The following is a 27,775-nucleotide window of genomic DNA, read 5'->3' on the forward strand; positions in this document are numbered from 1 at the left end:
TGAGTTAGTGTTCATGGGTTCATGCACCATTCAGAAATGTTGGATGTTTATACACTATTCATGCCGCTGCCTGTAAAGGATCTGTGCATTCTTCCCGTGACCATGAAGATTTCCTCTGGGTGTTTCCTCTCACAGTCCAAATATGTACTGATTGGTAGATTAATTGGTGATTAGGCTAGGACTTAATTGGGGGATTGTTGGGCGGTGTGTCTCAAAGGGCTGGTAGAATAAATCTGATGCCAGAGGGGAAGAAGCTGTTCCTAAAATGTTGCTTGTTTTCCTTCAGGCTCCTGTCGCGCTTTGTGGATGGTAGCAATGGGAAGAGGGCATGATCTGGATGGTGGGGGTCCTAACGATGGACGTCACTTTCTTGAAACTCATGGTTGGAGGATGTCCTCACTGGTGGGGAGGGTTTTGCCCAAGATGGAGCTGGCTGAGTATACAACCCTCAGCAGCCTCTTTTGATCCTTCACTTTGGAGTCTCCATATCAGGTAGTGTTGAAACCAGTCAGAATGCTCTCCACAAGGCATCAATAGAAATTTACAAGAAATTTGATGACATGCCAAACATCCACAAGCTCCTAATGAAATATTACTGCTTGTTTGCCTTCATAATTACATCAATATGCTGGGCTCAGAATGGATGCTTGGAGATGCTGACAATGAAATTGAAGCTACTCACCCATTGTACTGCTGACTCCTCAATGAGGCAGGTGTGTTTTATCCTGATTACCCTTTCCTGAACTTCATAATCTATTCCTTGGTCTGACTGACTTTGAATGCAAGATTGCCATTGTAACACCACTTAACTACCTCACTCCTGTATCCCTCCTGGTCACCCCACTGTAGGAAGGATGTGGTTCTGCTGGAGAGGATGCAGAGGTGATTCACTAGGATCTTGCCTAGATTGGTGAATTTTTGTTAGAGAGTGATTAAAATCTGGAATATGATACCAGGAATTCTGCCAGTGGGTGATGGAATCAGATGACTATGTTTAAGAGTTATTTGGACAGATACTGAAATAGGAAAGGCATAGAAACACATAAAAACAAGAATTTGCGCAGATGCTGGAAATTTAATGCAAAAGGCACAAATCGCTGGAGGAACTCAGCAGGTCAGGCAGCATTAATGGAAAAGAATAAACAGTTGATGTTTCAGGCCAAAACCCCTTGTCAGGACTTGAAAGGAAGGGGCAAATAATCAGAATAAAAAGGTGGGGAAGGGGAAGGAGAATAGTTAGATGATAATAGGTGAAGCCAGGTGGTTAGGAAAGGTAAAGGGCTGGAGAGTAACAAGATGGTGGTGAAGACAACTTTTGAGGAAGGAGATGTGGCTCCATTAGCAAGTCTGGGTGAGGACATGGTCAAAGAGTCAGAAAGCAGCAGCAATCACAGAGGAAGAACAGTGAGAGAGGGTCTCACTGAACTCCCAATGAAGAGAAAATCTAAACTTCTTCGGGGTAGGCATCCCTCAAAGAAGCTTTGCAGTGGAGCAGCAAATCATAAGCAAGATGGTAGCAAAAACAGGAAGGAAGGATTGTGGTTGCAAGACTGAGGGAGTACATGGTTGAAGAGTCAAAGGGCAGCAGTGATACTAATATGAGAAATATGATTCATGTAGATAGATTAAAAGGTCTGCATGGTCTTGGTGAGTTGAGATCCTGTTTCTGTGCTGTAGGACTCTAGGACTTCATGATTTTGGATCTACATGGATCTCTGAATTTAAGTATGTTGACTGAGGTTATTTGATGTGAGAAATGAGGAACTGAAATTTCTAACTCCTGCTTACAAGTGCTTAGACCAATCTCAAAGGATGCATGTTTATTTTTGCAGTTTATGCTATAGTTAATTTACTCCTCAAATGGATTGATTTCAAACTGTTAAAAACATTACAAGTACACAATTATATTGATGCCTATTATGGCCTATAGGTAGACGTGCCCATCTGGTTAAACCAGGCAATTGATTGATGATGAGAATATCTTATCTTTAACCTTATCAATCCTCCCTTGAAGGCAAAGCATTCCTTTAAGATACTTCTAATTAAATAATGTAGCATTTAATTAACTTTTCATTAAACTTAATATTGAAGAGCTCTTTTATGATGGAAACAAAAAAATGATGTGCATAAGATAAAGGAATGGCAATAGAAAAAATGTCTCACATTTCAGATACACTAATCATTATGTAAACATGCTGTTAAGAGATTCATATATTTTGGTGTGAGGCTGGCCTGCAGTCACAGAGACCAACCCAGGTAAGGAATCAAGTTTTGATCCCACTAATTGTTTGGCCAGAAAGCTATCAATTCTGTCGTCCAAATAATTGACAATCAACGTAAAAGAAGTTGGTCAAAACACAGACTCCTGCAGAATACCACTAGTCACTGGATCAGAATACAAATTATCTCTTTTCAGATAATCAGAATAGGATCCTTTATTCCCACCCTCTGCCTCCTGCTGGTCAGACTATGCTGTATCCATGCTGGTCTCTTTCTTGTTTTACCATTGTTTCTTGATAAGCAGCCTCATGTGTGGCACCTTGAAAAAGGCCTTCTGAAAATCTAAGTACATAGCATTCACAGAGTCTCCTTTGTCTGTCCTGCTTGTTATTTCTCAAAAAATTGTAACAAATTTGTCAGTGGAGATTTTCCCTTCAGGAAAACATTCTGACCTTGGCCTATTTTATCATGTGTGTCCAAGTACACCAATACGACATTCTTAACAATCAGCTCCAATGTCTTTCCAACCACTGAGATTAAGCTAACTGGCCAATAACTTCCTTTCTTTTGCCTCCCTCCCTTCTTGAAAAGCAGAGTGACATTCGCAATTTTCCAGTCCTCTGGATCCATTCCAGAATCTATGATTATGGAGATTTAAGAGACTGTTAGGTATGTGGATGAATGAAAAACAGAGGGCTAACTAGGAAGAAAGAGTTAGATTGTTCTTGGATTAGGTTAAAAGATCAGCACAACATTGTGGACTGAAAGGCTTGTACTGTCCTGTATGGTCCAATGTTCTATGATAGCTGAACCTGTGGCCCTAGAATGCGCAACATTCCGAAGAGAAGATCTCCTGAGGAAATGAGGTCAATGACTGTGTGGGAAGCTACAGCCCGATATTTGATGGTGGGGTCAAGGTCCATGGGTAGACAATACAATAATGACTAAATAATCTGCTTTCTGTAATCCTAATTGTGATATTGGTTAATATCATTCTCTTGCTCTGTTCAAATAATAATTCTGTGAGATCTTTTGCATCCATCTAGATGGGATCATGTTCTTAAAGTCCTGTGGAAAGCACAGCACTTATGTAGTATAATGGACTGTCAGCCATTATATAGGAATGGAGCAGAATTTTTAATAACCTCAAGTCTATGGAATGTGATAAATGAAAGTTTAGCCAAAATAATATTTGATGGTCAAATCCAGATCAAGTCCAAAACAAAGGCATGGATGATGGTCTAAATTCTATAGTTCCTTGCAAAAATTTCCTGTTATGGGTGCCTATATAAGGTACATTCGGAAAAGCTTCTTTCAATTCTGAGCCAAATTAAACATTATTTGTATCCACGTTTCCCATCTTTTGTTGGTGCTGTCTAACAAATTGTGTTTCATATGACTTCTGGGTCTTTTAAACCACAAATTTAATAATGGAGGTGGGTTGCTATGGAAACTTATTGCCTTATTTTGACTGGTAGAGAAGAGGCTGGAGGATGTTGTCAGAATCAAGTGTTGGATAGGTTGACTAATGAATGTTTAGAGAATCACACAATAATGAATACATTCTGATCTGACTGCCATATGTGAGTAGTACATTATCTGTATCCATTTGCTTTATCTTGCTCAGATCTGTCTGAAGAGATTCTGTGATGTGATCTTTCTTCCACATGGAAGACAGCAGATCTCTTCCTTTTTGGAGACCTTGTTTGGTGTGCACTGATGTCCAGGCACCCGAGATGCGTCTTCAACCCTAGGCAAGTAATGTTGAAGATGGCACCTTCAATGACTTGTTTAACCATATCATTTCATTATATCATCCCTGGACCTCACTGCTATGGTTCCTCATGGGTGTTAGCAGCCAGTGATATTCCCCAAGTCAAAAGCCAATAAGTCTGCATGTGGTGTGATTGGATCAGCATGAGTGAACAATATTATCATGATTGCACTTCAAACATAATATGGTTTTTGCTCTGCCTTACCTGGTCATTATGTGGCATATGTCTACACCTCTTTCCCTCCCTTTTCCCCCATCCCTCACTTTGCCTGTCACCACCCTACCACCATCAAGTAAAATATCAGCAATTTTCTTGGAACTGATTGGAGCTGTCTCAAAGGTGATGCAAACCCTGATTCTCCATGGACATTATAAACTCATACCATTAATGTACAATGTAGCAATTTCCAAAATTCCCACTTCACCATTCCTTATATTCTTCACAGATGGAAGGTCCATTGACTTGCTTGTGTATATGCTCAGGGGGAGTTTCACTAATGGTGATTTGTAGGCAATACACTGTTTATGTTGTTTGTAGTGGCCACACAAGCCAGGCTGCAAAGTTAGTTGTGTGACCACCAGACCATTTATTTCCTTAAATAAAGTGCACATAATGTAGTTAAATATTTAATGGAACACAATCTGGCTCATTCTTTGTAGAGGCCAACTTCATAAATTCAGCAAAAATATAATTATTCTGCACTGATTTTCAATATTATTAACAACAGCATATATTTATTTTAAACTCTGAACAGCCGCAATATGTTTAGAGTGCAGTGTTTGTGATTATATAGCCATTGAAGATAAATGTTGCTTTTAAATTTACAAGGATGTTAACAAAATTGCATTTGTTATGAAGCTGGAGAGCACAGAGTGCAATGCTCATTGAAACAAATTGCAATGTTAATATTGTCTTATGACACTGATGGTGCTATAATGGGAATCAGTGTATGACAAGCCTTCTACAAAGAGGTTGCAGTTAATCACATTTATTGCACTTCCAACATATGTTTCAAATCAAATGTTTTTAAAAAAGGGGGGAATGGGGAGAAAATAGCCTAACTTTATGGAAGATAATGGCTTTGCCACAAATTGCAGCCTTTACAGTGAGAACATGTTAATTATTTCTGTTTTAATTGCTAGAAGTAAACATTTCTACATGTTAACAAACAGGGATGTGAAGGTCATTATATGATTAGGGAGCTGCTTAATGTTTTGATGTGTGTTTCATACCATAACAAACAATTAACATATCAAGGTTCATCTAAAAGTGATCCTACTGGGAACTGGTGAGGGTAATTTTAACAAAATTCACCCAGCTGTGAAATCCATAGGCTTGGATTTAATTTTTGCATCACACCTAATATTATCCTGTTTTAACATCAAGGGAGAGTTAGAATGATGTGAGGATTAAAACTAATGCCATTAATTTCATGCCAGCCAGCTTTGGTTAATAATGCCCCTCGTGTTTATGGAATTCCATAAACAAACCCCATTTCTAGAAAAGTTGGTATATTTTCCAAAATGCAATAAAAACAAAAATCTGTGATATGTTAATTCATGTGAACCTTTATTTAACTGACAAAAGTACAAAGAAAAGATTTTCAATAGTTTTACTGACCAACTTAATTGTATTTTGTAAATATACACAGATTTAGAATTTGATGGCTGCAACACACTCAACAAAAGTTGGGACAGAGGCATGTTTACCATTATGTTGCATCACCTTTTAATAACACTTTTTAATCATTTTGGAACTGAGGATAATAATTGTAGTAGATTTACAATTGGAAATTTTGTCCATTCTTGCTTGATATAAGACTTCAGCTGCTCAACAGTCCGTGGTCTCCATTGTCTGATTCTCCTCTTCATGATGTGCCATACATTTTCAATAGGAGATAGATCTGGACTGGCAGCAGGCCAGTCAAGCACACGCACTCTGTGTCTACAAAGCCACGCTGTTGTAGCCCATGCAGAATGTGGTCTGGCATTGTCCTGCTGGAATAAGCATGGATGTCCTGGGAAGAGACGTTGCCTTGATTGCAACATATGTCTCTCTAAAATCCTAATATACGCCTCAGAGTCAATGGTACCTTCACATACATGCAACTCACCCATGCTGTGGGCACTGATGCGCCCCATACCATCACAGATGCTGGCTTTTGCATCTTTCACTGATAACAATCAGGATGGTCCTTTTCTTCTTTGGCACGGAGAACTTGACGTCCATTTTTTTCTGAAAACTAGCTGAAATGTGGACTCATCTGACCACAGCACATGGTTCCACAGTCTTTTGGTCCATCTGAGATGAGCTCGGGCCCAGAGAACTCGCCGACGTTTCTGCATAGAGTTGATATATGGCTTCCTCCTTGCATAATACAGTTTCAATTTGCATTTCTGGATGCAGCAACGGACTGTGTTAAGTGACAATGGTTTTCTGAAGTACTCCTGAACCAGGTAGCTACAATTGTCAAAGTAGCATGACGGTTTCTTAGGCAGTGCCACTTGAGGGCTTGAAGATCACTCGCATTCAACAGTGGTTTCCGACCTTGCCCTTTACGCAACTGATGTCTCTGAATTCTCTGAATCTTTTCACAATATTATGTACTGTAGATGTTGAAAGACCTAAATTCTCTGCAATCTTGCATTGGGAAATGTTCCTTTTGAACTGACTAACAATTCTCTCATGAATTTTGGCACAAAGGTGTGAGCCACGACCCATCCTTGCTCGCAAAGACTGAGCCTTTGATGGACGCTACTTTTATACCCAGTCATGATACCTCACCTGCTACCAATTAGCCTGCTTAATGTGGAGTCTTCCAAACCGGTGTTACTTGAATATTCTGTGCACTTTTCAATCTTATTTTAACTCTGTCCCAACTTCTGTTGAGTGTATTGCAGCCATCAAATTCTAAATTTGTGTATATTTACAAAATACAATTAAGTTGGTCAGTAAAACTATTGAAAATCTTTTCTTTGTACTTTTGTCAGTTAAATAAAGGTTCACCTGAATTAACATATCACAGATTTTTGTTTTTATTGCATTTTGGAAAATATCCCAACTTTTCTGGAAATGGGGTTTGTAGATTCTGGACAATGCATAGGGACAGATGAAGGACATGAAACCAAAAGAAGGAAAAGTTTCATTCTTTCCTTTTCCCTTGATCAAGCTCACATTGCAACACTCAGTAGAATTTGATTGTACTTGGAAAACAGGTCAAAAGCAAACAGACAAGTGTGACACACACAAGATGCTGGAGGAACTCAGCAGGCCAGGCAGCATCTGTGGAAAAGAATAAACATTCGACATTTCTGGCCAAGACCCTTCAGTAGAACTGAAGAAAAATGATGAGGAGTCAGAGTAAAAGGGGTGGGGGGGGGGGAAAGGAGGGAGAAACAATAGGTGATAGGTGAAAACAGGGGTTGATTGGTGAAGAAGCTAGAGAAAGGGGAATCTAACAGGGGAGGACAGAAGGCCCTGGAAGAAAGAAATAGGGGGAGGAGCACCATAGCAAGGCTATGGGCAGGCAGGGAGTCAAGGAGAGAGTGGGAAATGGGGATGGGGAATAGAGAAGGTGGTGGGCATTGCCAGAAGTTTGAGAAATGACGTTCATGCCATCAGGTTGGAGGCTATCCAAACGGAATGCAAGGTGTTGCTCCTCCAGCTGTGGCCTTATCCCGCCAGTGGAGGAGGCCATGGAAGGACATGTTGGAATGGGAATGGAAAGTGGAATTAAAATGGTCGGCCACTGGGAGATCCCTCTTTTTCTGGTGGACAGAGCATTGGTGCTCCATCCACAGCCTCCTCTACTGTCGCAATGTGATCACACTCAGGTTGGAGGAGCAACACCTTATATTCTGTCCGGCTAGCCTCCAACCTGATGGCTGAACATCAATTTCTCAAACTTCTGGTAATGCTCCTCCCTTCTCTACTCCCCATTCCCTTTTCCCCCTTTCACCTTATCTCCTTGTCTGGTGCTCCTCCCCCTTTTTCTTTCTTCCATTCCTTCTATCTTCTCCTATTCGATTTCCCCCTGCTCCAGCCCTGTACCTCTTTCACTAATCAACTTTCCAGCTCTTTACTTCACCCCTCCCCCTCTGGTTTCACTTATCCACTTGTGTTTCTCCCTCCCCTCCACTCCCTCCACCCTTTTACTCTCACCCCCCTATCTTTTTCTCTCCAGTCCTCCTGGACGGTTTCAGCCCAAAATGTCAACTGTACTCTTTTCCATAGATGCTGCCTGGCTTACTGAGTTCCTCCAACATTCTGTGTGGTACTTGGATTTCCAACATCTATGGACTTTCTCTTGATTGTGATCAGACAACAGTGATGTAGCTCAGACAGATTTTGCAAGGAACCCTTTCAGACTGTCGAATCTGTTAGCAGATGAATTGCTGAGATATCACTTGTAGAAAAACGCTGCTGCTCTATCTGTACTAACAAAAGGTTGAAGATATTTTCAGAATGGTATTTGGGTAATGTGGGACATCAGCACAGTAACAGTTTTGATGTTGCTGCCTCACAGTTCCAGGGAACTGACCATATACAGTATCTGCCCGCACAGAGTTTGCAGTTCTCCCCATGACTATGTATCCCCCTCCTGTGATCTAATTTCCTTCCTCAAAGATACATGGGTCTATAGGTTCACTATTTTGCTCCTAGTATGTAGCTGGTTGGAGCTGATGGGATGTGAGAGAACAGCTGGTTGGTGGAGCTGCAAACCTGATGGAAGATGAAGGGTGCCAGGGTTCACAGTGCATTCATGCTTTACGTTGCAATTTTTACCAAGAGTGTAAATATTACAAATTTGTTCCTCATTTAAGCAATCATTATGAAGACTTTGCCATTAATGAGAAGGGGACATTGACAGTGAAAATGTAAAGAGAGAAGTGAGTTTTTTTTTTAAATTGTGGTAATCTAAACAAACCTAGCAGTCATGGAGAGGACAAGAGTAATGTGAGAAGGTACCCAATGCTAAAATATCTGATATGGTCTGAATAATATATTCCAAAGATTAATTATCTTTATGATGATTTTCAGACTAGTTATTCTATTGCCATCTTGTTGCGCTTTCGCAGTACATCTTCATTATTGTACATGATTACAGGCTGTAGTTCACAATGATGGTCCAGACTAGATTCAGCTCTAATTTGGCCACCCACATTGCAGTCGTTCTCAGAGCTGATGTTTGGTGTAACAGCCGAGTTATCGTTTTCACACACAAGATACTTGGAATCTTCACAGTGGAGATCTTTCCCCTTAATATCATCAGCACTCACACCTGGGCCAATTTGTGCACACTTCTGATGGTTTACTCCATGGCATTTTTGACGTTGTCTTATTTCATCATCTGTAGTTTTGTTGGACAACCATTTGTGTTCTATTTTGTCTTCCACCTGCTCACCAGAAAGTTGACTGGACTCAGAATAATCAGAGTCATGCTGGCAACTGCATTTGGATTGGGCCGTCTCCTCAGGATAACCTTTGAAATATGAATCAAGAAATATTGACAATTAGATTACTTCAAACTTGACCTATACATGGATATTATATTGTAAAACAAAAAAAATGTTTCAGGGTAATATGATACTCTACTTTATTTACCTGAATTTGTAGCATCAGTCAACATAAATGGAAATGGCCTGTTATCAGAATGTTCTGACACTATTGAAGTTAAATTGGAGCAGCAAACACCTTTTGTGTGCTGTGCTGCTTTCTAAAGTCTTAAAGCAGCAAGTAGGCATATAGGGTAGGCACAAAGAAGAATTGTTTGGCCATATGTGAAGCAACCATTAGTTAAATTGCATACTGAGTGAGTGATCAAGCAGCTGCTTTGACTTCAGAACAAACTTACAGTTGAAGCAGTGAAGAACCAGCACTGTCCAAGCACTCCTAAAAATGGTGACAAGTGTTCAACACAATTGACATTACTGAGATTTTCCAATCTTTTCCTATTCCCATGGATATGACAACCATTCCGCAGAACACCAGACCCTGCTCCCTCCTCCACTTACAGTGAGTTATTTTCCAATGCCCTCCACAAGTGGGTTATGGTAACTTCTCACCCAACTTTCTAATTCTACCGGATAATCTTTAATATCTGACAATGTGCATTGAATGACACTCCCTTACTTTAGTAATGAGGCACTCGCATGGAATACAAATTCTGCAATTCAGAAACCAGTATTTTTTATGAACTAAGTAAGAAAATACATTCACTGTGCTTTACTTTGAGGGCTAAACAGTGCATTATTAAAGAGGCAAACCTCCCACTATACCATATCGAATATGCAATCCTTTTCAAATGTGCTGTGTAGATTTGAGGATTTAGCTGTACCTTCAGTTTGCTCCATGCAAGGGTATTCCTCTGTCTCTTCCTCAGGACCAATGCCTTCAATGAATTTCTGCTCTTTCATGACTCTGGTGATTTCATTCAATTGTCTCAGTAAATTTTCTTCCTGTTCACTGGTATCATTTGTAAACCTTCAGACACACAAAATAAAAGATGTAGCATTTTCTATCAGACACTAACTTAAGATATGATCCAGAAAATCATGTAAGCATTGTTTTCCCTCACCCTCCCTAAATATTAAAATCTTCATCCAAGAAGGAAAATGTTTCAGAAAAGTTGGAAATGGAATGGACAATGGAAAGTGGATGAGAGGTGGTTGTTCTGGAAAGGGAAGATTATAACATTTGTATGGGTTGTTAGTCATTACCATGAAGAAATCCAAGAACTCCTTAGAGCTAGAGATAGTAAAAAGGCCCAAGTGAAGGCTGTATGATATGCCTTATCATCATAAATAAAAAGACCTGAGTATTGCTGTTGCCCCAGGATGATTCTAAAGCAGTTGAAGGACCTCAATCAATTAGGAAGTGTGATAACCCTTAATATAGTCCAGCACCTCTGAGTTCTAGAACATTAGAACTTTGGAAAACAGATAATTCAGCCTAACATGACTTTGCTAGATCATTGAACACCAGTATTACAGTTGAGTAAAGGTAACTACAGAGGAACGTGAGAGGAACTGGTCAAAGTTAATTGAAGGAAACATGAGCATGGATGATGACAGTAGAGCAGCTATTGCTGCAGTGTCTGGGAGTTATTCAGAAGAGACAGGATCAATTCATCACAAAGAAAAAGAAACAATCTAAAGGGAGTATGAGGCAGCCATAACTTACAAGGAAAGTCAAAGAGCATAAGAACAAAAGGGAGGGCATATAATATAGCAAAGATTAGTGGGAAACTCGAGGATTTGGAAGCTTTTAAAAACTAAAAAGCAACAAAGAGAAAAGATGAAATTAGGGTAAGCTGAGTGGTGGAGCTATGATGGCACTTAAGAGTGACTCCTTCAAGCTCATCTGCGGAAGCAACTTAATTCCTACCTTTAATATCTCTCTTCTCCCTTTTCAAAGTGGATGGGTTTCTGTTGGAGACCCTGACCTAGAATTACATTCAGACTTTGTTTCTTTGCCTCAGTGAGACCCGTTCCCAGGGTCTTATGACCAGCCGCTTTCCAATATTGTAAGGATGCTGTCTAGAAGACGAGTGTGCCTTCAGGTTCCGAGGAACATCGGGAACAGCGGATTGGCTGTTGGGGGGCTCGATACTCAAGTGAATCGCATTCTGTCTCTTCCTGTCTCATTGGTGTGGATGAATTTGTTGCCGATTCTCGAGTCAGAAACCTCAGGAAAAAGCGACACAGCAGACTTTATCATCACAGATCAGTGAGTTGTTTTGTTATGTCTCCTCTCTCGCTGTGACGGAGTGACACGTTTATTAGGGAGAGGGAGGGCCTGTGGCACGTTGACTCTTTGGGTGAACAAATTTCTGTTGCACTGCAGATCATGATCTTTCTTTGGGGTTTTTCTGTTGCTTGCTTGGTGGGTGTAGGGTGCTGTTGCCTTTTTTTTGCTGAAGTGGGGGTGGGGAGGGCCATTACTTTCCTGCTGCTTGTACGTGGGAGGGGGAAATATGGAGAGCTTTGGGGTTCTAATATCTTACTGTCACTCATTCTTTGGGACTCTTCTGTTTCCATGGATGTCTGCGAAGAACAAGAATCTCAGGTGGTATATTGTAAACATTCTCTGATATTAAATGAACTACTGAACTATTAATCAAAGATAAAGAGGATACTAAAACCTTTTTCAAAATTTAAGAATAAAAGAGAGGCAGAAGTGGATATTGGAATGCTGGAGAGGTAGTATTGGGAAACAAAGAAAAGACATGCAAACTGAATGGGTTTTTTTTTTGTTAGTCTCCACTGTGAACGACACCAGCAGCATGTCAAAAATTCGAGAGTAGCAAGGAGCAGAGATGAATATAGTTGCTATTATTAAAAAGAAGGTGCTTGGGAAGCTGAAAGGTCTGAAGGTAGGTAAGTCACCTAGACCATATGGACTTTACTCCAGGGTTCTGAAAGAGGTAGCTGAAGAGACTGTGGTGGAATTATAAATGATCTTTCAAGAACCACTTTCAAGAATCACAAATGTCACTACTCTCTTTAAGATGGGAGGGAAGCAAAAGATAGGAAATTATTGGCTGGCTAGCATGACTTCAGTGGTTAGCAAGGTGTTGGAGTCCATTATTAAAAATGAGGCTTCAGGGTACTTGGAAGCACACAATAAAACAGGCCAAAGTCTGCACGGTTTCCTTAAAGAGAAATCTTGATGACAAACCTGTCAGAATTCTTTGAGGAAATAACAGTCAGGGGATGTTGGATTTTCAGTAGGCCTTTGAAAAGATGCCGCATATAGTATATTAAACAAGGTAAGAATCCATTACAGGAAAGGTATTAGCAAGGATAGAAGATAGGCTGACTGGCAGGAGGGAAGAGGGAGAATTAAAGGGGGCCTTTTCTGGTTGTCTGCTGGTGGCTAGTGGGTTTATGCAGAGGTCAGTGTTGGGTCTACTAATTTTTGCATTATATGACAGAATTGAATGCTTAGTGGCTAGATTTGCTGATGATACAAAGATAGGTGGAGGAGCAGGTAGTGCTGGGGAAGCAGGGAGTCCGTAGAGGACTTAGGCAGATTAGGAGAATGGGCAGGGAACTGGCAGATCAAATACAATGTAGAAAAGTATATGGCCATGCACTTTGGTAGAAGGAATAAAGGTGCAGAACATTTTCTAAACAAAGAAGAAATTTAGAAATCTGAAGTGCAAATAGGACTTGGGAGTCCTGGTGTAGGGTTCCCTAATGGTTAACTTGCAGGTTGAGGATTAAGAATAAGAGGATTAGAATATGAAAGCAAGAATATAATGCTGTGGCTTTATAAGGCACTAGTCAGACGACATTTGGAGAATCGTGAACAGTTTTAAGCCCCATATCTAAGAAGAGATGTGCTGGCATTGGAAAGGGTCCAGAGAAGGTTACAAGAATGATCTTAGGACTGAAAAACTTAACATATTAAGAGTACTTGATGGCTCTGTGCCTGTACTCACTGAGGTTTAGAAGAATGAGGTGGGATCTCATTGAAACCTACCAAATACTGAAAGGCCTCGATAGAGTGGGTGTGGAGGGGATGCTTCCAGTAGTGGATAAGTCCAGGATCAGAAGTCACAAACTCAGAACAGAAGGGCATCCTTTTAGAACAATGATAAGGAGGAATTTCTTTAGCCAGAGGGTGCTGAATCTGTGGAATTCATTACCACAGATGGCTGTGGAGGCCAAGTCATTGGGTATATTTAAAGCACAGGTTGATAGGTCCTTGATTAGTAAAAGCATCAAAGATTACAGGCAGGAGAATGGAGAGGAACAGACAAGAATGGAATGGAAAGCATTGGAGAGGGATAGGAACAGACAAGTTCAGGAAATGTTTAATTGGAGTAAGGGGAAATATGAGGCTATCAGGCAGGAACTTGGAAGCATAAATTGGAAACAGATATTCTCAGGGAAACGTACCGAAGAAATGTGACAGATGTTCAGGGGATATTTGCGCGGGTTTTCTGAATAGGTACGTTCCAATGAGATATGGAAAGGGTGGTAGGGTACAAAATCCATAGTGCACAAAGGCTGTTGTAAATCTAGTCAAGAAGAAAAGAAGAGTTTACAAAAGGTTCAAAAACCTAGGTAATGATATGAATCTATTAGATTATAAGGCTAGCAGAAAGGAGCTTAAGAATGAAATTAGGAGAGCCAGAAGGGGCCATAAGAAGGACTTGGTGGACAGGATTAAGGAACACCCCAAGGCATTCTACATGTATGTGAAGAACAAGAGGATAAGACATGAGAGAATAGAACCAATCAAGTGTGACAATGGAAAAGTGCGTATGGAATGGGAGGAAATAGCGGAATACTGAATACTTTAATGAATACTTTGCTTCAGTATTCACTACAGAAAAGGATCTTGGCAATTGCAGGGATTACTTGCAGTGGGCTGAAAAGCTTGAGGATGTAGATATTAAGAAAGTGGATGTGCTAGAACTTTTGTAAAGCATTAAATTGTATAAGTCACTGAGACCGGACAGGACGTATCCTAAGCTACTGTGGGAAGCGAGGGAAGAGATTGCTGAGCCTTTGGCGGTGATCTTTGCATCATCAATGAGGATGGGAGAGGTTCTGAAGGATTGGAGGGTTGCGGATGTTGTTCCCTTATTCAAGAAAGGGAGTAGGGATAGCCCAGGAAATTATAGACTGGTGAGTCTTACTTCAGTGGTTGGTAAGTTGATGGAGAAGATCCTGAGAGGCAAGATTTATGAACATTTGGAGAGGCATAATATGATTAGGAATAGTCAGCATGGCTTTGTCAAAGGCAGGTTGTGCCTTACGAGCCTGACTGAATTTTTTGAGGATGCGACTAAGCACATTGATGAAGGTAGAGCTGTAGATGTAGTGTATATGGGACCCCTACTCTTGGTGATTTTTATAAATGACCTGCATGAGGAAGTGCAGGGATAGGGTAGTAAATTTGCTGATGATACAAAGGTTGAGGGTGTTGTGGATAGTGTGGAGGGCTGTCAGAGGTTTACAATGGGACATTGATAGGATGCAAAACTGGGCTAAGAAGTGGCATATGGAGTTCAACCCAGATAAGCGTGAGGTGGTTCATTTTGGCAGGTCAAATATGATGGCAGAATATAGTATTAATGGTAAGACTTTTGGCAGTGCGGAGGATCAGAGAGATCTTGGGGTCCGAGCCCATAGGACACTCAAGGTTGACTCTGTGGTTAAGAAGGCATATGGTGCATTGGCATTCATCGATCATGGGATTGAGTTTAAGAGCTGAGAGGTAATGTTGCAGCAATATAAGACCCTGGTCAGACCCCACTTGGAGTACGTTGCTCAATTCTGGTCGCCTCACTATAGGAAGGATGTGGAAACCACAAAGAGAGTGCAGAGGAGGTTTTATTTTCTCAAAATATCACTTGTTGGTTTATTTATTTGGATCGGCACAACATTGTGGTCCGAAGGACCTGTTCCTATGCTATACTGTTCTATGTTCTATGTCCTATCGCTCATTGGCTGCTGAGTTTCTATCTTTTCTCGGTTAAATATAAACACTTCAAAACATGAAGTGTTGTAACATATTTTTCTTAACTGTCTCTGACAATAAAATATTCTTCCTTTTTAAAAGATTACCCAGCCAATCTCAGACTTCCCATTTGTGGATAGCCCAAGCTTGCTTGTCTGCTTCTGTTTGGCCATGACCATCTTCATAATGCATTCAGAGAAGACTGAGGTCATGCCGCTGGACAGCTGCATAGGGTGCATTTTCACCAATGCCATGAGTGGACTTTTTTCACAAGCAGAAGCATCATAGTTCTGATAAAGGGTGATTAACTTGAAATATTAACTCGTAGATAATGCCAGGCCTTTTCTGGCATTTTCTGTGGTTTATTTTTCAGATTTCAAGTATTAATAGTGGTTTGCTTCTACCAGACAAAGTGTTTTGTTCCAGCAGTTTTTTAGATTACCTCTTTTGTCTTTAACCATGCTAGTGAAACTCAAAAAAAATGGATATAACTGAGAGTGCAGCAGGATTGGTACCATCACCAGCCATCAGGAGTGATGCCAGGAACGTCTCTATGCCAACAGAGTTCCTATGAGTTTAAATGAAGCCTCATCTGGAAGAGGAGTGTGAGTGGAGGAATATCATGAGAAGCAGAATGTTCCCAGATTCTATGTTTTTGCATTCTTCATTAAAACTAGCTGCAAGTAATGATTATGTATACAGTAACACTCCACCAGAGGACAGTATGTGCAACACTAATGACCTTCAATGTACTGCAAACAATATCAATAAATTAGGAGAGCTTCCAAATAGATTCTGCACTTTTTCTGTTTTATTTTGGTGAATCTTTCAGTCTTTTCACTCTTGAAAAAAATAAAGCTAATTTCAAAATCTGCATATAGCACTCCATGATGCTTTTCATTTGCAAATCAATTTCTCCTCTAGCTATTTTAAGGAAATTAAAGATTTTTTTTAAAGTGAAGCTTTTGTTTCTCCAAGAGCAATTAGTTAGTCAATCTTGGACTTTGGACAGAACCGGTGCAGCTGGACACAACCTACGAATGCCAGCCTTCACTCACAATGCCTGTCACTTTGCTGAATTGTCCAAAACTGAAAATCATTGCCTAATCCAGCTCTTTATATGAATAGTATTAAAATCAAGTCAGATATTCAACTTTTTCTTCCCACTAACAAGATATAGATCAATTGCTGCCATTCAGAGTATAATCATCTAGCTCAAGTTGGAAGAATTACATAGAAACTGCAGCAGAAACAGGTCCAATGGGTCTAGGTGCTGCTCATATTTCAGATAAGCCCCTTCCATTCAGGTTTATCTACTCTTACAACTGTTCCTTACATCCTTTCTCCTTCATCTAATCCCAGAGAATCAGACTAAAGATCTTCCTGGCTCTGCCTAAATAGCAACATAGGCAAATAATTTCACGGGTCAATAATAAACCAATCTCATACTCACTCATCTTTTCATTGAGCTAAATGATGGTGGCCAACCAGTAGCTGCTAAAGTAACATTAGCATCTATGCACATCATAATAGGTGAACAACTGTAACGAATCATTCTCTAATGGAAAAGATAGAAAATGAAAGTAGCCTGTTGGATTTATTTCCTCTGCAGTTTAGCAATTACTTGTATGCTTGTATTTTATATAACTACCTAGATACAGTCCTCCAGTAGATACAGTTATTCTGTCTCTTTTTGGAAGCTTCATGCTGTCGCATTATTTGAATAGCTGCTATCTGATTGGTTGACTCTTATCTACAAATTTCAATGGAGTGCTTCTTTTCTATGGGGTATAAGAAGGGCAGATGACATTGGCCCACAGCTTTTATTTTTTAATTTATATTTCTGTTCTTTATTCTTAGTTATTAGACCTTTGCAACTCTACGCTTCCGATTCTTAATGAAATGATCATGAAGTAACAAGTTTTGTGGCAACTTTCTTGAACTTCCAAAAGAACCATTGATCATAAACATCAGAATTGAACAATTTGGTGTAGTCGGCAAGGATAGTTGTGAAGATGTTAGGACAGGAAGAATCTCAGACAAAGTGAAAATGTTATAGCATACAAACAAAGGAGATAAGAACTCCCTCTAATTCCAAATTGTCTGAGAGAATAGACTAGTTCTGGCTTCAATACATGAAGTGTAGGAGTGAGGAAATTACTATACATTGCTATTTAAAAAAAAAATCTGTAAAAAATCAGCTGAGCACTGAAATTAATATCAGACTCAAATTAAATTCATATAAACTGGTGGAGCGCTAAGAAAATATCCATTTGTAATCTATTGCTTAAAAACATCTAGATTGCAATCAAATGAGAGAAATTTGCAAACCAAAAAAGAAAAAAAATTAAGATTTCTCTTATAAAATTTGAGGAGCAATCCTACAATATTTTGGTTGCGAACTAATGATATTTTGAGGTCACAGTCAGGAATAACAAGCACGTACAATTAAAACAATGGCCAAAATCATGAAACTTAAGTCTTAAGTGAATAAAATATCTCTGTTTGATAAATTAATTTAAAAATCTGTATGAAATATACCAACATTGTTAAATTTATTAAGAAAGCGTTGTGGTAAGAACCAGAGAATGTCTGAGGAAAAGGAAAAACCTGAAATGCGTGAGTGTGCTGACCTTTTGCATCACAATCTGGTACTCCTGCTGCAGTGGTGTCGACAAAAAAGCCTTGCAGAGGGTGGTTAGGGGAGCAGAGAAGGTTATTGGGGTCTCCCTACCTTCTGTCCAAGACCTCTTTCAGAGTCGATGCCTCCAGAAGACACGGTACATCATTAAAGACCCCTCACACCCTCTCCATGAACTGTTTGTTCTTCTGCCATCAGGTAAATGTTACAGGAGCATCAAAACTAAAACCACAAGGCTGCTAAACAGCTTCCTCCCACAGGCAGTCAGACTACTAAATAGCTGCTCTATCTGACTCTGCTTTGGACATTTTTAACTTGCACTGGACACTTATAACTTGTTTTTAACTGACATGTGGCTGTTGTGTTTTACTATTTATTGTTATGTTTATTATTTAGTGTTGCATTTGTTATGTTATGATTACACTGCTCCTGGGAAACACTGTCTCATTCTCCCCTGCAGAGCTGATGTACAGTTAGAATGACAATAAAGTTTTTGAATCTTGAATCTTAAGGATAAGAACACAAGGTTGGTTTGAGAAAATATGTGAAGGAATGTGTGAGTGAATGGGGCAGGTAAAGTCATTTACTAATTGATGGAGAAGGAAATGTGAAATGTGTAATGAACTACAAAAACTATATGATAGAGACAGTAAAAAATCTAAAGAGCAAATCTCTGCATTAACCAAATGAGCAAAAAACATAATAAGTGTAATTGAATTGAAGTGCATTGTATAGACGTACAGTAAGAAGCAAACTGAGGTGATATCGAAGAGCTGAGAATGGATTTCAAGTGGGCGGTCCTGCCCGTGATGCTTCGAGTGACACTTCTCCTTGGGGATCAACCCTTATATTGGACAGTCCTCCAAGACAGCGACATCTTCCAAACTCTGAGGAATGAGGATGGACAAGACACGGACTGTACGCTGCCCCTGGTAACTCAAGTGAGGATGACAGAGTTGAAAGATTAGTATTGGCAGCCATGTCACAGCTTGCTCCAATAAAGACTGAAGGAGTGCAAACACAAGGAACTGAAGATGGAACCTATGAAAGGAGATTACTGGGCCGCTAATCAATGTATTGACACGTTAACCCCTCTAGTGGCAGTTCCATCAACTATTTTCAATGCTCTGAAGCCATCACACAAGTGGTTTACAGTTACTGATATAGCCAACGGATTCTGCTCCGTACCACTGGTGTCAACTGTGGTTGGCTTTCCGAACTTTTTTGATAGCCAATAATATCAGTGGGTGACACTACCACAAAGGCACCACAACTGTCCCACTGTCTATCAAATAGCTTTGAGACAACATCTGAGGGGCTGATCAGCCATTGATTTGACTCTTTTGAATTAGTGGTGGAGAGATCACTAAACTAACTGTTATCCATTATGGAAAATCTGGCACATCCTCTCCATGACCCACTGAATAAGCAGCAGAGCACCTTTTCAAACAGATTCATTCAGCTCCACTGTCTGAAGGATCATTACAGAAAATCTTCCCTACCAAATGCAACAGTTCTTCTCTGTGCAACAGGAGAACACACATTGTAGTATAATATTCTCTGCTTTATTATTTCATACATTATTATTGTGTATATTATTATTCTATACTTTATTATTAGTCAAGTCTGTACGCCGCTAAGTGTGTTTTTAAATGTTACTGCTGTAACAAAAGTATTTCCTTCTTGGGATCAATAAAGTACTTATTATTATTTCTACTATCATAAAATAAGTGGATGATATCCTATTAGCATCCGAGGCTCAGACCAGCATGAACATGATGTGCTTTATTTGCTTGGTTATCTATCCTCCAAGGGTCATAAAGCAAATCTAGACAAGGCATTATTACAACAAGTAGTAGTAGTTCATTTTGGACTGAAAATTTCCCAAGGTAAGCAGGATCATGCAAAAGCTGTTAAGTCAGGAAAGCCACCTTCAACAGTTCAGTAGCTGTGATCAGTTCAATTCATATGCTGAAATTGCTCATCCACTCAACAATCTGCTGACAGACAGTAAGTGCTTAGATGACCCTGTGACTCTTAATGAAGAACAACTGAAAACTTTAAAGCTGATATTGTGTACCACACCTGCATTAGGAATCCCTGATACAGGTAGAACATTTACCCTGTATATTTATGAGAAACGTATGATGGCAGTCTTAACTCAAGAACATGGAGACAGACGGTGCCTGGTTGGTTATTACTCTGCCGAAGATGCACTGCTGTGCACTGACTGAGCAAGGAATTCAAATGGCTGGATGGGCTGTTTCAGAAAGTGAAGCTCCTGTTAACTCTGAGCACCAGGGAGAACAGAAAGCTTTAACTGAAGCCTGTAAGTTGGCAGAAGGAAGATCAGCTAATATCTACACCAATTCTCGATACGCTTTTGGAGTTATTTATGACTTTGGAAACTTATGGAGCCAAAGAGGATTTCTTACAGCTGTAGGAACTCCAATCAAAAATGGCCAACTATGACAAGAACTCATGAATGTCATACAATTACCATCAAAAAGGTTCATATTAAAATGTAAAAGCCACTCCAAAATGACTACAATGGAAAGCTGTGGAATATATTTGAGGATGAAAATGCAGGAAGGAGTTAAAAAGGAGAAAAATTTGGAAGATTTGGAAGAAGTGCAGTGAACCTGTGAAGGACCAGGATGAGCATAAAACTGGGAGAGCAGGTAAAGATTAAAACAATAGGGGTTTTATTACCCAAGATGTTTATAAGCTTAATACAACTGTTCTACAGTCCAAACTTGAATAGCAAAACAGAACTGAGTTACAACAACATAATAAAATATCCTCAAACCACGAGACACCACTCATCTCCTAGCTGCAGGTTTATATTCAATGTTGGCCAGTCCATAGTAAATTGCAGGGGAGAGAAAACATTCCTCTCCTTAAAAAGATATGGCATAAATGAAGCAGCTCTAGAGAACACCCCTCTAGCTGTAGCAGAATGACACAAACCAATTATCCAGCCCCATCTACATAGGCTGGTGTAATGCAACAACTCAATTGTTTGCCAGATTATCAAGAGGATGGTTGGCTTCAGGACACTTTAGTATGTCCGGTTGATGGTGCAGCTGGTAACTGCATCCGACACAAAACCCAACAACTGAAATTATGGCAATGAAATTAGACTCTGTATCAAAGACAAACATACAAGATATTCAAGAGATGCAAGCTCAATGCTCTAGCCAGGTAAAATGGTTCTGGGTGGAGAATGGCGGGTGTTAAACAGTGATGGAGTATGGAGATATATCTCTAGTCATAGACTAGTAGCTCTAACTATGTTGTGTCCTTATCTGTACAGCAGATACACTCCCTAGGTCACACTGGAGTAGAAAAGATTCTCCCAATGGTGGTGGAATCCAAAGTTCAGGGCATAAGCTCGAAAAAACATTTGAAAGATGCATAACATGCCAGAAAGTGGAAAAGCAACCACAATTAAGAGCTTCTGCTCCACCTGGTCCATTTTTACAATTACAAGTGGACTACATTAATTTGCCAAAGTGTCAAAGAGATTCAAATATACGGGTAACAGTGGACAAATTTTTAAGATGGGTGGAAGCTATTCCAGCAAGAAAAGCCACTGCCACACATAGAGCAAGAACCCTGATCGAGGACTATATTGCTTGGTGGGGATTGCCAAGTCACATTGACTCTGACCAAGGAACACATTTCACTGGGATCATGTCGACTGATGAGCATTGAATGTCCTTTCTTTGGTCACATCACCCTGAGTCATCAGGACAAGTTGAACGAATGGAACCATCAAACAACAACTGACTAAGTGTCTTGAGGAAGCTGTACCATGGCCTATGCTTCTTCCTACAGTCTTGTGTAGCATTTGAGCAACCCAAAACAAAAACTAAATTAAGTCCATTCGAAGTAGTAACAGAGTGTCCTATGTCACTGCCAGGAGCCCTCAATCTTAGAGAGGCTGATACACATTTTATAGCAAATAGTTCTATTGTGTGAAATTAACCCAAGCTCTACAGTCTACTTCTCAACAGGTTTCGCCCCTTAGAGAGATCCAACAGGAGGAGGACACACCCTGATTCTTGGTGAGAGGGTCCTGATTAAGAAACCACATAGAGAACCACTAGGAGTTTGATGGAAAATTCCTTATAAAGTATTGTTAATAACTAACTTAGTAGTAAAGGAATGTAAGTGACTGCACACAAGCCACTGTGAGCGAGCTAAAGTAGTGCCAAACGAGGACAACCAGTGCTGTGGTTAATGTGCTGGTCACCTCTGACACAGTGCCCACATTGCTGAGCTACAATGAGCAAATCACTAAGCAGCCAGAAGACTTCAGAATTGACATTATGATGTTTATTCTAATATTAGGTGTTGCTGCTATATTTTTGCCAATTTCCCCTACTTACAATTAGCACTAATATTCATTCACAAATGCTTTATCATAGTTTACAACTTTTAACTTGTATACTCATGTAAGCGTACCTACTAATTTACCTAACCATGACATAATGCTTTGAATATTCTTTGATACTTCATGGTTCTTGATTATTCTTAGCAATGAAACCACATATTTTCTCCTACTGAATTCTCAAATGGAATAATTCTAAATGTGTGATTTAGAATCAAAGAGGGGGAAGGTTGGATTCGCATGTATAATTTGCTATTTCTTCTGCAGTTTAACAATCAGTTGACTGCTTGTATTTTACCTATATACATGCAATTGTTTTGTGTGTCCCCTAGTGGTTACAGTTAGTCTGTCTCTACCTGGAAGCTTTTTGCTATTGCATTACTGTATTCCAATAGTGCTATCTGATTGGTCAACCTCTATCTACAAATTTGAATAGATTCTTTTCTATCTGTGTTATAAGAAGGACATGCCACAATGGCCTACCATCCTTATTTTTTATTCTTTTTCCTGTTCTTTGTTCTTGGCTACTAGGCTTTTACAACTTTATGCTTCCGATTCTCTTTGTTCTATTAGTGCTTGATAAAATGATCATGAAGCAACAAGTTTTGTGAAACTTTCTTGATTTCTGAATGTATCTTGGATCAAGAACATCAGAATCCAACAAGTCTCATACCAAATCTTCCTTCTAAACCTTCCACTTAACACCTTTTCCTACATTCTCTCTCTTTTATGAGGTAAAGATGGGACAAAAAAAAAACTTACAATTATTATGCATCCTTCCCTTGTGCCTTTCTCATTACAGATTGCCAAGAACTGTAATCTGTCCAGACAATAGTAAAAAGTGAGGATGAAAACACACCATTGCTCTTTGTCATAGTAGCAACCATCCATCACTGTGCATAATTTAGAAATGAACTATGGGACAAGACTTTACACATTAGTAGCCTATAGCTGTGACTAGAAGCTGGGGAGTCCATTCACTAGATTTTAAAGGACCAGAACTCACTGGAGATCTACCACAGAATACTCAGATAAACACTTGACTACAGCTGGTTACAGGAAAAAGTTGCTTAACATTTCTAAATATGCAATGCTAAAGGGTTTCATTTTTGCAGCATGGCTCGAATTAGCGGACAATTCCATCAGTACACACATGGAGCCAGCCAGGATGCAGCATCTGATGACCAATGTCTCAGTTTCCACTGTGGGACAACTGCAAGCACTTGGATGTCCAGACTACCAGATTACTGACTCCCAAGTTCAGACATCTCCATCGTGACAATGGGTATCGATACCACTGTACAATAGTCACTATCCAGTATGACATGGCTCCATATGTTATCTGGTTATTGGGAAAAATATGGCGGCACTTAAGGAGAGTGACAGTGAAACCAAGGAGTTTGTATCAATTGTCCTCTCTCCAAATAACATTATCGACGTATTTCCTCCCAAAGATGCTGCGCCCAGCATTGGGTCAGTGCCAGCTAGCCAGCCTGTTATCCAGGTGAACCTCACATTATCCTAGCCTGGTCCTTATTGTTTCAGATTTCCTCAAGGATATTCACCAATGCCTTCTCTATCTCCCCCACTCTTCCAGGCACGCAGCTACACCTGGAGTAGCACTACACAGGAGTATGGGGCCAGACAAAGGGACATATGACAGACGTTAAGGGAATTCACATTGACATTTTAATTCCACGAGGCATGGCGATGTTAAATTTAACGCACTGGCAAGTACAAATGATTACACTGATTCCCAACGTAGACTATCCATTTTCCCCCACAGGTGCCACTTGACTTTCCAGTCCTGATGAAGGGTCTTGGCCTGAAATGTTGATTGTTTATTTCTATCCATAGGTGCTGTCTGACCTGCTGAGCTCCTCCAGCACAATGTGTGTATTCTTCCAGCATTTTGTTTGTAACTATTTCCCAAGACATATGGGCCACATCTCGAATACCCATTACTAAGGATGGAAAACATCAGTGAAGACTTCAAAAATTTTTGAATCTCTTAATTGACTTTACTATTTAAACAAAAACACCAAATGCTTTTCCTAGGGAAGTTTTCCTGTCTTAAAATTACAAGTAAATCTGTTTCCAAAATGTCACCAACTACCACTTTAAGGATGTTAAGTTATTATTTCTTACTTGTCTGATCCATTTCCCATTTTCGATGCTATTTGCTTCATGGCCACTTCAGTCTCTTGCAGTTTTGCTTGAAGCTGAGCCAGTTCGTAATCAGCTGCAAAACATATTTCATGTTGTTATGTCATTTCTGGAAGGTCTGGTTAAAATATGGTATATATCTTCTGTTTTCACACCCCACTTAAAGACTTATTTCCTAAACACATCCATGATACATAGCTAATGGTGTAGCCTCTGTCAGATTCCATTTGGTAACTTTTGCCTCTATAACTAATTCAGGTCTAAAGTTAGATTTTAATGAATATTACAAGAACAAACACTGAACATCTGCTATCAGTAATCTAATAATAGCTGATTACACTGAATTCATAGATGAATTTAATACAGGTATCGATCCTAATGAACATAACACATTCAACAGGAAATTGGATTAGAAATTGATTTTGTCTAAAGTCATGGCAGAAACCTGTAATTGAATTGGTCAATGGCAAAACATTTGATTAATACTCAGTGTGTCAACTAATATACACATACTAATTTTACACTTCCTGCTTCCAAGTTGGCTTCCTGCACATCTCTTTCCTGTTTTAGGATTTTGACTGATACCTTTGGACGAGATCTGAAAGATACAAGATAAAAGATAAAAGTTGTATCATGGAAATGAGGAAATTTGAAAAACAGCCCATTTCAATTATAATGCAAACATATTTGCTTATGTTGGTAGAGACTGTCAGTAATTCAAAGCACACTTATGGTGGCTTGCTGCTTTATCACACCATAAGTAACAACATTGAAGGGATTCTAATCATGTGCAGTCCAGATTCAGCATTTTATGTATTTATCTCTGGTAAATGATCTCATAGGTTCCTATTATAGGGAATAATTATACTTCAAATGAAAATAATATTTCTTAGGAGTCCTGGTAAGCATTGGTCTGGTGGAAATATGACAAATATGACACTGTATTTTATTATGGTGATAGGCTCAGATAATTAGATTTCATCACTATAATTGGAGCCAAAGGTCCACTCTTGATTAGTGTCTCTAGCTAATTATCATAGCCACCCATAACTAATGGGTAGAAAATGCAGGTTTTGGGTTTGGAAGTAATGGGGATAGCTGGCATTGTCTAACTCTTCCTGAAGCAGGGATCAGGGATTTGTCTGGGGTGAGGAATGGAGATAGTGGAAAGGAACTACATATGCACGATCATGAAAGTGAAGCTGGTGGAAAACAATATCCAAACCGCAATTATATGCATGAAGCAGCTCATTCATGTGAAAAGTGCACTCAAGGCTTTTGACTAACGGGTCTAAGAACAAAAAGATACAAAAGATTCCCAGCAGGCAGACTTCAATTACAGTAAGTAATGGGCAGCAATTAGAGGAATAATAATCAAATCAAGTAATAATTGAAGAGAATAATTACCCACTGATTGACTAAACAATGTGTTGTGAGAAAGAAAGAGCTTTTTTGTTGTGTATACTTTCTCTTTTCCTGGTCAATGTACTGCAGCTATAGCAAGGAAACAGTACAACTTAGTTTGATTCTGGGTGATGAGGTGGGGAACTTAAGGAAGAAACAAACCACAATTTGAATAAGTAATTAATTGGACTTTAGTGTATTATGGCCGTATGAGTATTAAGATGTTTGTGGACAAAAAGGAAAACAGAACTTTTGTTGAACCTCAAGGGTACTTTATTGCCCTGGAAGCCTTTTTGTTAAAGGATGTGGGCTTCACTTGCAGACCAGCACTTTTTCATGAAGCACGTTGTTGCTCCACATTACAGCATCTGTAGTCTCTTGTGTGTATTCTTTTTCACGAATACTGAAATGATTAAGATGTTATAGACTTCTAGATATTAATAGAAGCAAAAGATATGGGGTGAGTGCAGAGTTCAAATTTCAAAGTAAATATTATTGTCAAAGTACATATATATCACCATATACAATCATGAGATTCATTTTCTTGTGTGCATACTCAAAAAATCCAATAACCATAACAGAGCCAATGAAAGATCACACCCAACAGGGTGGACAACCAGTGTGCAAAAGACAACAAATTGTGCAAATACAAAAGAATAAATAAACAAATAAGCAATAAATACTGAGAACATGAGATGAAGAGTCTTTAAGAGTGAGTCCCAACATTTCAATGAAGGAAGTTATCCTTTTTGGTTCAAGAGCCTGATGGTTGAGGGGCAGTAACTGTTCCAGGACCTGGTGGTACTTGCTAGCTCGACGCTCAACCCAGCATGGATGGAAAGCGTGCAAGGGAGCCGGCTGGATCTGAACTCAGGAGCCTTCGCTCCGAGGCCCAGCGCTGATGCCACTACGCCACCAGCTGGCTAGAGCTTTATTAGATAACTAGTAACTATTTCTGTCCACCACTCTGCAAGTTAATGGCAGAAAGGTACAAAGGAAAACAAGAAGGAATTTAGAGAAAAACATCGGAGATTAGTAATTCAAATAACCTGTCATTAGCCACTCTTGAAAAAGGCAGGGTGTCGACAGTCAGTGTGTGGATCGCTCTGGGCCCCGAGCTGATTTGGAGAAGTTGAGAAATGCTTCTTTGGCAGCGAAACCTCGGCCCAGAGCAATTCGACTTTGTGGAACCCAGGTTCTAATGCAAGGTATGATCCACTGTTCAGACAATTTAAACAGCAATCCTGATAGACTGGGGGCTTCCCTCTCTACAACGCTGAGACTGTGAAACTGCCCCTGGGTGCTGTGCTTCATGTCTGCGAACTTTGCAGCAATATGATGAACTGAGCACCAAGACTTTGGGCCTACTCCGGACTGCTCTGGGGATTTGAATCTAAGCACTCTGATTCTGAATGCTGTTGCTGTTGATTGCTTCAATTGTCTGTATGATTTGTTTTTTTTCCCCCTTTTTCTCTTTGCACATTGGGGGTTGGTCTTTATAGTTTTTTAAATGGGTTCTTTCAGCTTTGCAAATACTTGTAAGCAAACAAATCTCAAGGTTGTATAAATTATACACTCCTTGATAATAAACGCTCTTTGAATCTTTGAGTCAAAGCAATTATAAAGCATTGTGTATGAGAAGATTATAAGAGTAGCCATGTATAGAAAAAGATAAACACTTATGTAGATTTGATAGAC

At 39.6% G+C, this 27,775-nt stretch overlaps 1 protein-coding gene across 6 annotated transcripts in view; it reads right to left on the minus strand.

Annotated features, from left to right (window-relative positions):
* Window positions 1-8,162: 8,162 nt before the first annotated feature.
* LOC132397267 (protein RIC-3-like) overlaps window positions 8,163-27,775 on the minus strand; it is a 71,827-nt gene continuing 52,214 nt past the window's right edge. For all 6 annotated transcript variants that reach the window (XM_059975786.1, XM_059975788.1, XM_059975790.1 and 3 more), the window contains 4 exons: window positions 25,187-25,271; window positions 24,656-24,749; window positions 10,333-10,478; window positions 8,163-9,477 (listed from right to left, as the gene is read on the minus strand). In XM_059975786.1, coding sequence (XP_059831769.1) covers window positions 9,041-9,477; window positions 10,333-10,478; window positions 24,656-24,749; window positions 25,187-25,271 — 762 coding nt within the window. In that variant the 3' untranslated portion in view covers window positions 8,163-9,040. The remainder of the gene's footprint in view (window positions 9,478-10,332; window positions 10,479-24,655; window positions 24,750-25,186; window positions 25,272-27,775) is intronic.

Source organism: Hypanus sabinus, chromosome 7 (assembly GCF_030144855.1).
Source record: "Hypanus sabinus isolate sHypSab1 chromosome 7, sHypSab1.hap1, whole genome shotgun sequence".
Classification (NCBI taxonomy): Eukaryota; Metazoa; Chordata; class Chondrichthyes; order Myliobatiformes; family Dasyatidae; genus Hypanus; species Hypanus sabinus.